The sequence below is a fragment of the Symphalangus syndactylus genome, chromosome 12 (assembly GCF_028878055.3).
Source record: "Symphalangus syndactylus isolate Jambi chromosome 12, NHGRI_mSymSyn1-v2.1_pri, whole genome shotgun sequence".
Taxonomy (NCBI): domain Eukaryota; kingdom Metazoa; phylum Chordata; class Mammalia; order Primates; family Hylobatidae; genus Symphalangus; species Symphalangus syndactylus.
This window is the reverse complement of record NC_072441.2, coordinates 62006218-62020527: the sequence shown is the minus strand read 5'-3', so window position 1 is coordinate 62020527 and position 14310 is coordinate 62006218. Positions and strand designations below refer to the sequence as shown.

Sequence of the window (14310 nt, the reverse complement as noted above, 5' to 3'; positions counted from 1 at the left end):
TTTTTCAGTGTTTTATTTTTGATCATGTGTGTAACTAAAGATAGAAGTTTCTCATGACTGGATTTTTTTCCAAACTACAGTGACTCTTGGGACCAACTTTAAATTTTCCAAGCTTATGGTAACAGTAATTTAATTTGGTTTCTAGTTTAATTAGATGTGAAGATGGTTGTTTCCGTGAAGAATCTTGTGAACAGAACCTAGGGGGTATTCAGATGATCATAGAAATGGACATTGTGCTAATTCATTAACTCTAAAGTGTGGGGGCCTCCTGCTTTAAGATGGTAGGCAATAAATGCTTGGATGAGTCTTATATCATCAGCTCTCAAGGTGGATGCATTTTAGAGAAGGTAGTACAAGCTGTCCCCTGCTTTCTAACATAATGAATTCCTGAAAACCTATTTGGCAGTCAGATGGCAACTATAAATGCCAGCCAGTTACTTCTGCTTCCCAGAGCTCCCCTACTGAGGGCAGTAGATGGCTGTTGGTACCATCTGGGACACCAGAAATCACTGTTCAATACGTAATGGACAAAAGGCTCTGAATGTGACTCTGAAAAGGCAGCTTAGTGTTATCAGTCATTAATGATATTAGGAGGTCTACCTTACATCAAGACCACCTATGTTCCTGTGCCTCAGTGTAGCAGGGGCTCTTTGACCTATCCTGTAACCTTCTGGTATATCTGTTAGCTAGTGTAATATAAATAAGAATAAACTAACATGCATCCAGGCATGGTGGTTCACGCCTGTAATCCCAGCACTTTGGGAGGCTGAGGCGGGCAGATCACTTGAGGTCAGGAGTTCGAAACCATCCTGGCCAACATGGTAAAACCCCGTCTCTACTAAAAATACAAAAATTAGCCAGGCATGGTGGCATGCACCTGTAATCTTAGCTACTGGGAAGGCTGAGACATGAGACTTGCTTGAACCCGGAAGGTGGAGGTTGCAGTGAGCTGAGATCATGCCATTGTACTCCAGCCTGGGCAACAGAGTGAGACTTTGTCCCAAAAAAAAATAAATAAACTGACATGGTCTATGTGTACTTTTTTATCACCCTTTCCTTTATACTTTTTCTTTCCTTTTTTTTTTTAACTAAAAATAGCTTACTTATATAGTTTTATTTTTAAAACGATTTCTGCCAGTTGGAGGTGGGATGAGAGTAATTTATGCACTCTAGAAAAACTATAAAGAAGAATGCACCCCTATCAATTCTATAATACCACTTAAAGACAGTTGCTATTGATATTTTAAAGGGTATCCTTCCAGATCTCTTTTTTTTTTTTTAAGGTACAGTCTTGCTCTGTCATCCAGACTAGAGTGCAGTGGCACAATCATGGCTCACTGTAGCCTTGACCTCCTGGGCTCAAACAATGTATCTGGGACTACAAGTGCTTGCCACCATGCCTGGCTAGTTTTTATTGTTGTTATTGTTGGTTTTGTGGAGGCAAAGTCTCACTATGTTGCCCAGGCTGGTCTCAAACTCCTGAGCTTAAGCAATTGTTCTGCCTCATCCTCCCAAAGTACTAGGATTATAGGTGTGAGCCACTGTGCCTGGCCCCTGATATCATTGTAACCATAAATATGCACATATGATGTCACATGCTGTTTTGTAGCCTGCTTTTTACTAATATGCTCTGAATATCTTTCAATGTCAGTAAATACCTGAAACATTTTTGTTTTGGGTTTTTAAAATTTTTTTAAACGTTTCTTCTTTTTCTCCTTGTTCTTGAAACATTTTTAATAGTACCTGATATATTGTTGTATGGCATAACATAATTTAACAAATCTCCAGTTCCTCATTTATAATATACAGGTATAGTAATATCTCATGGGGTTATGTGGATTAAATAATAATGTGTATAAGATACCTAACACAGAAGATGACATATGGGGAATGTTCAATAGTTGTTAGCTGCAGTAATCACCCTGATATATGACATCTTTTATAAAGGTGTGTGATTATCCCCTTATGACAAATTCCTAAGAATAGGATTTGCTCAGTCAAATGATATGGAGGTTCTCAGTTTTTATTTGCATCACCAAATAGCTCTCTGGAAAAGTTGCAGCAATTTATGTACTCTCACCCACCATAGAAGAAGGTGCTCTGGTCCCTATGCCCTCACTGGATACATTTTGTCAAGTCTTTTAATCTTTGCCAGTCTGAAAGGCAAAAATGTCATATTTTTCTTTTTATTTCTTGGCTCACTACAACCTCTACCTCCTGGGCTCAAGCCACCCTCCCATCTCAGCCTCCTGAGTAGCTGGGACTACAGGTGCACACCACCACACCCGGCTAATTTTTTTTTTTTTTTTTCTTTTTTTTGTGGAGACAGGGTTTTGCCATGTTGCCCAGGCTGGTCTCAAACTCCTGGGCTCAAGTGATCCTCCCGCCTTGGCCTCCCAAAGCCTGGGATTACAGGTGTGAGCCACTGCACTGGCCTGTTTTTTTTTGTTTTAGAGATTAAATCGCTTTTCATATGTTTATTGGCCATTTCTTTGTCCTTCTATGAATTGGGTGCTCATGTTCTTTCCCTATTTTCCAAAAACCTGTTCGAGGTTTTGGCCTGTTACTTATTGATTTGAAAACCCTTTCTAAATTAATATTTTGTCATGTTACAAATAATTTTATATTAATTGAAACCCTTTCTATATTAATACTTTGTCATGTTACAAATAATTTTTCCCAGTTTTTTTCAGCTTTCTCTTTGGTGTTTTGCAATTTAAACTTTTTACATAGTCAAAGTAAATCATTAAGTATGGGTTCTGATTTTTGTACCGTTTTTGTAAAGGTCTTCTCATTCCAAGGTTATAAAAATATTCATTTATACTTCTAGTATCATTTTTTGACACAGGGTCTCACTCTGTCACCCAGGCTGGAGTACAGTGGTGCCATCACAGATCACTACAGCCTCGAACTCCCAGGCTCAAGCAATCCTCCCATCTCAACCTCCTGAGTCTCTGGGACCACAAATGCATGCTATGCCACCACACCTGACTGTTGTTTTTTTGTTTGTTTTCTTTTTTGGTAGAGACAGGGTCTCACTATGTTGCCCAGGCTGGTCTCAAACTCCTGGGCTTAAGCAGTCCACCCACCTGGGCCTCCCAAAATGCTAGGATTACAGGCGTGAGCCACTGTGCCTGGCCATTTCTAGTATTTTTATAATTTAATTTTTTTACATTTAAATCTTCTCCCTATATGGAATTTATTTAGGCATTTTAAGAAGGGAGTTAGGAATTCAGCTTTTTATTTTATTTTTTTCCAAATAGCCAGTTTTTCCAGTGTTCTTATACCACTAACTTGAAATGCTAGCTTTATCATGTGCTAAAAGAAACCTCATCCATTCCTGGATCTGTTTTGCTCTATTGATTTGTCTATTCCTGCGCCAGTAACTCTGTCATGGGATTAATAAATTTTTCCAAAAGTGGCAATAATTTCATGCTCATCTGCTCCTGGTAGAATCAAGCTGACATTTCACCCAACTACTCTTCAACTTCTTGGCGTCTGTGCTTCCTATCCTAGGGTAGGTTTAGGTCATCTGAATGACTGTATTTGCTCTGGGCTCCTCGGGGTACTGGCTTTTGGACTGTTAAGTACAGAAACAGCATATTTACATAGTTTTCCTTAATTTTGACCTGTTTCTATATCATACATTTAGCTGACTCCTTAGCAATATGAAGTGACCAGATCATGTTCTCTTTGTGCCAAATGAAGCTTGTCCAACCCACAGCCCGTGGGCCACATGTGGCCCAGGGTGGCTTTGAATGCAACCCAATACAAATTCATAAACTTTCTTAAAACGTTATGAGTTTTTTTTTTTTTTTTAGCTCATTAGCAATAGCTAGTGTTAGTGTTAATGTATTTTATGTGTGGCCCAAGACAATTCTTCTGCCAGTGTGCCCCAGGGAAGCCAAAAGATTGGACACCCCAATAATCTGCCTCTTAGGCATGCTACATTAGAGCAACACAGCTTTTTTTTTTTTTTTTTTTTTTTTTTGAGATGGAGTTTCACTTTGTCACCCAGGCTGGATTGCAATGGCGCAATCTCGGCTCACTGCAACCTCTGCTTCCTGGGTTCAAGCAATTCTTCTGCCTCAGCCTCCTGAGTAGCTGGGCCTACAGGTATGTGCCACCACACCCAGCTAATTTTTGTAGTTTTAGTAGAGACGGAGTTTCACCATATTGGTCAGGCTGGTCTTGAACTCCTGACCTCAGGTGATCCACCCGCCTCCGCCTCCCAAGATGCTGGGATTACAGGTGTGAGCCATCATGCCTGGCCTCCAGTTATTGTTTACCAGAAACAAAACATGCTTCAACTCTCCCCACACTCTCCATTTGAATTATCATTTATACAACTAACACATAACATCTTTTTATATATATATATAACATTCACTCTACCTTCTGTTTGCTGGACTCTCCAACATAGTACTAGATGTTTTTGTATGATTCATTATTTTGATATTATAGAACATTCTTCGGTAATATTGTGTCAGAGGTTTTGGGTTTTCCCTTCCTATAGGGATTATTCTGCCTTTCAGTTATTTCTAGCAACAAAGCTTTATCCTCTGCTCATATTTCATTTATTCTTCTTACTTTGCCTTGATTACAGCAATTGAGCCATAACTTACTGGCCCATTATTTTCAGGCCTATATTATCATCAGACGCCATTCCTGCCTAAGTGATCCAGTGGGCTCTCTCAGCTTTCTTTGGGTCTTTCAAGCAGGAGTACTATTTCTAAAGTGTCTTCTTAAATATATTTCCTTTACACTATTTTTATTTTCCTTCTATTTCAACCTTAATTTTCTTTATTCTGACCTTGAGATTCTTCTTATTATTATTCTTTTAAATATAGACAGGGTCTCTCTCTGTTGTCCAGACTAGAGTGCAGTGGCATGATCATAGCTTACTGCAGCTTCGAATTCCTGGGCTCAAGTGATCCTCCTACCTCAGCTTCCTGAGTAGCTAGAACTACAGGTGTGCACCACCATGCCTGGCTGATTTTTAAATTTTTTGTAGAGATGGAGGTCTCACTATATTGCCCAGGCTGGTCTTGAACTCATGGACTCAAGTGACCTCCCACCTCAGCCTCCCAATGTGCTGGGATTACAGGCATGAACCGCCATACTCAGCCTGAAATTATTTTTGTATTTTAACAAGTCTTAATAGCATTTACTGTATACTCAGCATTTTACTAGATGGTGATATTAATAGATTTTATTTGTGGTGTTCTTTGAAAATTTTCAAGATACTTGCGTATTATCTTCCTGTGTGTTCTACCTGCACCGCTGCCTTCTCTCATTGCCTTGCTCTTGCTTATATCTGCCTCCCAACTCTGTAAACTCTGCTTAAATCTCAGTATTCAGACCTTTATTTCTTCACTTGAAATTTGAATTTCTCTTCTGTGTAGACTACCCCTGCTCAATGCCTCTAAACACTTCAATGTGTTCAGGGCATCTTTACCAATGTTTAGCTACATGAAGTTAATGGTAACTACAATGGGAAGGAGAGGAGTAAGGTCACCACCATGTGTGAACATCTGAGAATACATACCAGTGTATAACAGTGTCTTGGCTGGCTGGAAGAGCATAGGAATAAACTCTATTCAGCCATTATTTACTGAGACAGCAGTAACCCGTGTTAGAAGGAAGATTACATACAGATCAATAATGTTAGTTCAGGACAAACAGCTATCATGAGTTAAAAAAATTCTAAAAAAAAGAAATAATGTTAGTAGCAGGAGTTTGTGATAGACTTTTATGGAGATGTTTTGGAGCATCTAATAAGTATAAGACCTTGTGCTAGGCCTGATGGGTAATACCAAATATAGTGTCTGCCATTAAGAATTTATAGCATAATTTGAGAGGGAGACAAACATGTAAATAGTTCTACATGTATAGTTTACATGTACGTATAGTTTACATTTATATATAAATATAAATAGTTATAGTACCAGGAGTGTCCGTGAATGCTGTGAGGATAATGCTTAGGAAGAGGAGATCACTTTGAGCTGTGATAATTACAAACCAGAATGGTTGGTTTTACAGTGAAAGATGGGACTTTGGCTGTCTTTCAGATCTTTTTCACTGGTATAGTCTGTCCCCTGTGGCTGTCAAAAAGAAACACCCACAATAGAATGCTGAGGAGCAATGGACAAGTGCAGAAACACAGAACTTTTCCTTTTTGAAACTTGCATTTTTCAACTTTTAGATTTAGGGGTACATGTGCAGGCTTGTTACCTGGGTATATTGTGTGATGCTGGGATACAAATGATCCTGTCACTCAGGTAGTGAACATAGTACCCAAAAGTTAGTTTATCAGTACTCACGTCCATCCCTCCTCTAATAATCCCATTTCTGTTGTTGCCATCTTTATGTCCATGAGTACCCGGTGTTTACCTCCCATTATAAGTGAGAGCATGTGGTATTTGGTTTTCTGTTTCTGTGTTAATTTACTTAGGGTAATGGCCTCCATCTGCATCCATGTTGCTGCAAGGGACGTGATATCATTCATTTTATGGCTCCATAGTATTAGATGGTGTATATAGACCATATTTTCTTTATCCAATCCACTGCTGATGGGCACCTAGGTTGATTCCATGTCTTTGCTATTGTAAATAGAGCTATAATTAACATAGTGCATGTGTCTTTTTGGTAGAATGATTTGGGTCAGATCACAGTTCTCTTTTAAGTTCTTTGAGAAATCTCCAAATCGCTTTTCACAGTGGCTGAAGATTCCCTCCAACAGCGTATAAACATTCCCTTTTCTCCACAGCCTCACCAGTATCTGTTTTTTTTTGTGTGTGATGTTTTAATAATAGTCATTCTTTCTAGTATGAGATGGTATCTCATTGTGAAACCTGCATTTTTGAAAAATAGTTTCACTTGCCATAGAATTACAGCTTAACTGTTTTTTTCCCAGTACTTTAAATATGTTACTCCACTGTCTGGCTTGTATTGTAGGAAGAGTCGGCTATCATTCTTTGTTTCTCTGTATGTAATGTCATCTTTTTTGTGGATGCTTTTACGATTTTTCTCTATTGCTGATTTTAGATTATTTGACTATGATATGATGTGCTTTGGTGTATTTTTCATCGTGTTTCTTGAGCTTAGGGTTTCTGAGCCTCTTGGATCTCTGGGTTTATCCTTTTCATCACATTTGGGGAAATTTTGGCTATTGTATCCTTTTTTTTTTTTTTTTGAGACGGAGTCTCGCTGTCGCCCAGGCTGGAGTGCAGTGGCGCGATCTCGGCGCACTGCAGGCTCCGCCCCCCGGGGTTCACGCCATTCTCCTGCCTCAGCCACCCGCGTAGCTGGGACTACAGGCGCCCGCCACCTCGCCCGGCTAATTTTTTGTATTTTTAGTAGAGACGTGGATGGTCTCGATCTCCTGACCTCGTGATCCGCCTGCCTTGGCTTCCCAAAGTGCTGGGATTACAGGCGTGAGCCACCGTGGTTATTATAGCTTAACTTTTTTTTCTGTCTCCAGCCCAGCCTCCTCTAGATGCCCTGATTGTATATATAATCAGCTGCTTGAAGTTGTTCTGCTTCAAAAAGAATGAACAGAGCCATCGCTGAGCTGTAGAACAACTTCAAGAACATTTGTAGAAACTGTAGAACATGGCCGGGCGCGGTGCCTCACGCTTGTAATCCCAGCACTTTCGGAGGCCGAGGCGGGCGGATCACGAGGTCAGGAGATCCAGACCACGGTGAAACCCCGTCTCTACTAAAAATACAAAAAAAAATTAGCCGGGCGTGGTGGCGGGCGCCTGTAGTCCCAGCTACTCGGAGAGGCTGAGGCAGGAGAATGGCGTGAACTCGGGAGGCGGAGCTTGCAGTGAGCCGAGATTGCGCCACTGCACTCCAGCCTGGGCGACAGAGCGAGACTCTGTCTCAAAAAAAAAAAAAAAAGAAACTGTAGAACATTTTCTGAATTGATAGCTCTGTTCATTTTTTGTCTTTTTTTATCTCTGTGTTTCACTTTGGATAGTTTCTGTTGGTATGGCTTCAGGTTCACACTCACCTCTTCTACAGTGTCTAATCTCCTGTTCAGCCTATCCAGTGTTTGTTTTTTTTGTTTGTTTGTTTTTGAGATGGAGTCTCGCTCTGTCACTCAGGTGGAGTTCAGTGGTGCAATCTTGGCTCAGTACAGCCTCCACCTCAAGTGATTCTCCTGCCTCAGCCTTCTGAGTAGCTGGGGTATGTCACCACGCCTGGCTAGTTTTTGTATTTTTAGTGGAGACAAGTTTTCACCATGTTGGTGAGGCTGGTCTCAAACTTCTGAACTCAGGTGATCTGCCCGCCTCAGCCTCCCAAAGTGCTGGGATTACAGGCATGAGCCACAGCACCCTATCCAGTGTACTTTTCATTTCAGTCATTGTAATTCTCATTTCTACAAGTCTAATATAAGTCTTTTTCTTTTCTTTTTTTTTTTTTGAGATGGTGTTTTCTTGTCACCCAAGCTGTGGTGCAATGGTGCAATCTCTGCTCACTGCAACCTCTGCTTCCTGGGTTCAAGTGATTCTCCTCCCTCAGCCTCTTGAGTAGCTGGGATTACAGGTGCCCACCACCACACCCGGCTAATTTTTAGTATTTTAGTAATTTTCGTATTTTTAATAGAGACAGGATTTCACCATGTTGGCCAGGCTGGTCTCGAACTCTTGACCTCAAGTGATCCGCCCACCTTGGCCTCCCAAAATGCTGGGATTATAGGCATGAGCCACTGCGCCTGGCCTGATTTAAGTCTTTAAAATTTTTTTTTCTTTAACATTCTCAATCCATTCTCTAATTTCTTGTGGAGTACAGTTATAACTGTTGCAATGTCCTTATCTACCAATTATCTTTGTTATTTCTGAGTCAGTTTGAGTTTTCTCTTCATTATGGGTCCTGATTTCTTCTTTGCGTGCCTGGTTATTTTTAAAAATTTATTTTAAGAGACAGGGTCTTGCTCTGTTGCTCAGGCTGGAGTGCAGTGGTATGATGATAGCTCACTGTAGCCTCAAACTCCTGGGCTCAAGAGATCCTCCTGCCTCAGCCTCCCAAGTAGCGAGGGCTACAAGCATGTGCCACCATGCCTAGCTGATTTTTTAAAGTTGTTTTTGTGGAAATGGGGGTTTTGCTACATTGCCCAGGCTGGCTTCCAACTCCTGGCCTCAAGTGATCCTCCCACCTCAGCCTCCCAAAGGGCTGGGATTATAGACATGAGCTACTGCACCTGCCCACCTGATGATTTTTCAGTTGGATATTGTGAGTTTTAGCTTGTTGGGTGCTAGATATTTTTGTATTCTTTTAAATATTCTTGAACTTTGTTCTGGACCACTGGTTACTTGGAAACAGTTTGATCCTTTTGGGTCTTGCTTTTAAGCATTTTTAGGCGGGACCAGCACAGCGTTAGGTCTGGGGTTATTTTTCTTTACCACAGAGGTAAATGTTTCTGAGTACTCTACCCAATTTCCTTGCAATAACGAGGTTTCCTATTATGGTTGCTGGGAACAGGAATTATTCCTGTTCCTGTGTGAGGTCTCAATACTCTGCTGTCCTTTCAGGTAATTATTTCACTGGCCTCAGGTAGTTTCCTTACATGCGTGTGCTGATCGGTGTTTAGCTGAAGACTTGGTGAGGTGGCTGGGGAGGCCCCCTGCTCAGATCTCCAGAATTTTTTTTCTGTGTAAGTCTTTCTTCTCTAATCTTCTGCCCTGTGAACCTCTTTGGCCTCCCCAGACTATCAGCTTCCTCTCTTAAGTTTAGGGAGAACTCTGGACTCTGCCTGGGTGCCCCTCCCCTGCACTGTACCTGAAATTCTCTCCTGGCAGTAAGCCAGTTAGCTGTAGGGTCCTCCTTGTTCAGTTCCTTGTCTTTCAGGAATCATCGTCCTTTGTGCCTAGTGTCCAATATCTTGGAAACGGTCATTTCACATATTCTGTGGTTTTGTTTTGTTTTTTTTCTTTTCTTTTTTGAGATGGAGTCTTGCCCTGTCGCACAGGCTGGAGTGCAGTGGCGTGATCTTGCCTCACTGCAGCCTCCGCCTCTCGGGTTCAAGCAATTCTCTGCCTCAGCCTCCCAAGTAGCTGGGATTACAGGCGCGCCACCATGCCTGGCTAATTTTTTGTATCTTTAGTAGAGATGGGGTTTCACTCGAACTCCTGACCTCGTGATCCGCCTGTCTCGGCCTCCCAAGGTGCTGGGGTTACAGGTGTGAGCCACCGTGCTGGGCCCATTCTGTGTTTTTTTTTTTTTTTTTTTATTAGCTGTTTCCAGTAGAAAGGTAAATGTGATCCTTGTCACTCCATCTTGACCAGAAGCAGAAGTCCACCCAGAAATGAACTTTTACATTTCATACTCATGTCTGTCATGGGGAAGTTAAGTGGGCCTAGCCTTGTCTTTTTACTTCATCATCCTCTTTTTCAGAACTTCATAAGTAGTTCTTCAAGAATTCAATATTTATTGCGTGCCCACTGTGCACTATGCTTTGTGTTAGCTGCTGAAATGTATAGGCTTGATTCCTTTACCAGATGGACCTGAGGGTCTAGTGGGGAGGACAGGCAAGGTTCTTGTGGCTACAATTAAAAGTGCTATAATACATATTTTGAAAGATCTAAAATGCCACTGCAGTGTAGAATGACATGTACGTTGTCTTAAATATTAGAAATGATTCTGGATTAGGATCAATGGCTTTGTGCTGACTTGTGAATTCTGTCTTCTAACCATGACCAGGTTGTCCACCCTTTCCTGGACATCCATATTTTTTTTTCTCCCATTGAATGGGCAGGATTGAATCTGTACTCTTGGGTCCCTAGCTCTCCTGGATTTATCTCCTTTCCATATGACCTTTTCTTTCTGCTTAACCTTTGGGCCTGCTGTAACATCTCATTTCATTTTTCTTTTTTAACTTTCACCAGTATAAGAATGTTAGAGACTGAAATATTAAAAAATTAATTGCATTTGCTATAGGTAGATGAGTTTTTCAGTGAGTTTGCCCATTTTCAAAAGCAAATCTTCATTGCTTATTTGGAGTGGGTGGGAGAGACAGCTTAAGGGTAGCAGAAAACCACAGTTTTGCTGGTGAATCTGGCCTACATTTCCAAAGGAGCTCTTTGGACGATGAATGAGGTCCATTACCATTTCAGTTGTTTCAGTGAAGCTGAGAGTTGCCAGTGACACGTGATAATCCTCCTCATTCTGTAGTTGAGTAATAGGAAAATGTGGGTAATGCCAGTCTGCATTGACTGGGTCAGCTGTGTAGAGCATTGCCTGAAAAGTAAAAGTTGCAGTCCTGATTGGCTCAAGACTGGTATCTTACAGCCTGATGAAGACAACCACGAATTCCAGTGCCATAACTGATGGACTTTTTCTTTTCTCTTAGTTATTACAAGGACCTTCCTTGGAAAGATAACCTATGTTTAGATGACTGTGATCTTAGCCCTTGTAATCTGCCTGGTGCTTGTGGTAGCTCTGGATGTTCCTGTTTTTCCTGAAGGACCTCATTGATGTCATTTCAGGCACTATCCTCACTCAAGAGAATGTGTGGTTTTGCTATGTGTGAAATATCATATAAGACACACTGCTATGTCAGCTTTTAAGCTTCTGGTTTCAGAAGCTCTGGCAGCCCTACTTTTTCTCAGATGCCTGGCAAGCCTGCATGTCTGAATAGCCCTTCTGTCCTGCAGAGGCTGTGAGAAGCTCTGCCGAGCATTTGAGAGTTAACCATTATTTACCGAGCAAGACCTGCGTGAGGCACTGATTGTACTAACTTACAGAAATTGTGTAAGAGATTCTTTTGGCATCAAAGGTACTTACGGTTCAGAGGGGAAATCACATAAGTGAATTCGGAAGCCCATTCAAGACTACAAGAGAAAATTCGAAGATAAACAAAACAGTTCATGTTTTGAGTTCTGTTTCTTTAGATTTCTATGTTGGGGTTGGTGGCTTGAGTGACCAAGTAGCTGGCATCCCAACCATTTATAGACATGTTCTATTTTGAGGTTGAGTTTGTGGTTTGGGAAGGATGTGTAATCATTTTCAACAAATGCTTATTGAGTGTGCAAAGTATTCCTGTGGTAGGCACAGGGAGTACCAACAAGTATAAAGTTACATTCCCCAGCTTCCAAGGAGCTTCTCATATCTGACAGGGCAAGGCATGTTTAAGATTTTAAAATCTTAGTAAGATTATATGTCTTAAGAAAAAAGCATAATCATCCACATTTATTAGAAATATATACTGAACTATTAAACTGTCTAAGAAATGGGGCTTGGGTGGTGAGCATGTGGCCTGGAAAAGAGAAGGATCTTCACTTTTTGCTATATAGACTGTATATAGTATGTAATTTCTATATGGTTTGAAATTTTTACCAAATGCAGTTATTACCTCTTTGGAATTTTTATTTTTTTATCAGTTACAAAAACTATAGAGAACAGAAGATTGTATTAATATGTATAATATTAACCTTGAATATCTCCATGTGGTAGGATTATGAGTGACTTATCTTTTTTATACCTTCTTACAGTTGTTTACATCTTCTTTAATGAATATATATTATTGTATAAATAGAGAAAGGAAGTATTTGAAAAACAAAACCCGAAACCACCTACAATGATTATTATAACTATATTTTAACATGCTTACTATATTTTGGATACAATATACCAGCTTTCCCTTTTTTACCTCCTTACTCTCACTGCAACTCTGGTAAGGTTGTTTTATTATTATCATTATTACTATTGTTATTAAATAAAAAGGTGAAACAAAGGCATTTGCTTCTTGCTTCTGCCCCTTGTCATTTTGAGTGAGCTAGACTAGAAGTAAAAGGAATCCAGTTACGAACTTTTCAGCTATACTGTAAAGGATGCCCAGAAAAATTTAAATTATGCCGATTTGGTTACAATTACGCCTGCCAGTGTGGGCTATGATCTCTTGTTTTAAAGCATCCTAAAAATACTTTGCTATACCTTTATATTTCGTTCTGTTGGAGAAAGCAATTAGATTATCCCATCTCCCATCTCCCCATCTGGTGCAGTAAAGAAAACTCATCTGCTTGGCTTACTTTGTGTTAGAGAGAATTTAAATTTCCAAGTTATTTGTGATTCACATTAAGTAGTTAAATCCCATCTCTCCCAAATTTTGTACTGGGAATCCATATCCGCTTTATATTTATGAACTTAATTACTCTGAACAGTAATAAAGTTCAGATGTTTAAAGAAGCCAAAGATTGAAGGAGTGTACCTGTCATTTCTAAATTAATTTTTTTTCCCCTTATAGCATGTGTTTGATGATCTCAGAGGCTCAGTATCCTTGTCCTGGGTTGGAGATAGCACTGGGGTAAGTCATATTTTGAGTCTGTTATTTCAGCCCAGCAAGATGATAACAGATTTGGGAGGGGGTTAAGCACCTAATATCATTTCTTCCTGAAACTGTCTTTAGCCTCAATCACAGAAAACGCATGTTTGCAAGACAGACTTTCAGGAAGTTGTAGTTGTGTTGGTTTTGCTTTAGAATTGGGAACATCTTTTTTGCGGGGGGGGAGGGGTAGGGACGGAGTTTCGCTCTTGTTGCCCAAGTTGGAGTGCAATGGCATGATCTTGGCTCACTGCAACCTCCACCTCCTGGGTTCAAGCGATTCTCCTGCCTCAGCCTCCCGAGGAGCTGGGATTACAGGCACCCACAACCATGCACAGCTGATTTTTTGTATTTTTAGTGGAGATGGGGTTTCACCATGTTGGCCAGGCTGGTCTTGAACTCCTGACCTCAGGTGATCCACGCACCTCAGCCTTCCAAAGTGCTGGGATGACAGGCATGAGCCACTGCGCCTGGCCGGGAACATCTTCTGACCACCTTCTTCCACAGTGGGAAGATGGATACCTTTTCAGTCCTTGGTGGCTGCTTAGCATCAAGATGAGCAAGAAGAAAGGTGAAAGTGCTCTGTACTGAGGAGGGAAGCTCACAATACTTGGGGAAACCCCTATATAGAAACAGAAAATGTCCATTAAAAACATCCTGGCACTTTTCCTCCAAATTGTATTGTTCCTGTGTCCTTTCCCACAGTTGTGTTGAGGGACTGTGGTGCCCATGGGCTCATGTTTGTTCATCTTTTGATCCCTGCCCCTACCACAAAGGAGGTACTGCCAGGATTGGGAGAATGGAAGGAGGATGAGTCAGCTCCTTATCCCTCCTGATATACAGCTGGGCTCCCACTAGGAGGGCATGCTGAGGATACACTGGCCTCTGGTCTTAAATCAGGACTTGTTGCCTGGCTGTCTTATTATCCTGCTTGAACAAGAGCAGGGGCAACATCTCCTGCCTCCTGGTATTCCATAATGCAT

The 14310-nt window shown here is 41.0% G+C and overlaps 1 protein-coding gene across 3 annotated transcripts in view; it reads left to right on the top strand.

Moving 5' to 3' along the window:
• Nucleotides 1-14310, top strand: part of SORT1 (sortilin 1) — an 89157-nt gene that overhangs the window by 15300 nt on the left and 59547 nt on the right. For all 3 annotated transcript variants that reach the window (XM_063624483.1, XM_063624482.1, XM_063624484.1), the window contains exon 2: nt 13250-13309. In XM_063624483.1, the coding sequence (XP_063480553.1) occupies nt 13250-13309 (60 nt within the window). The remainder of the gene's footprint in view (nt 1-13249; nt 13310-14310) is intronic.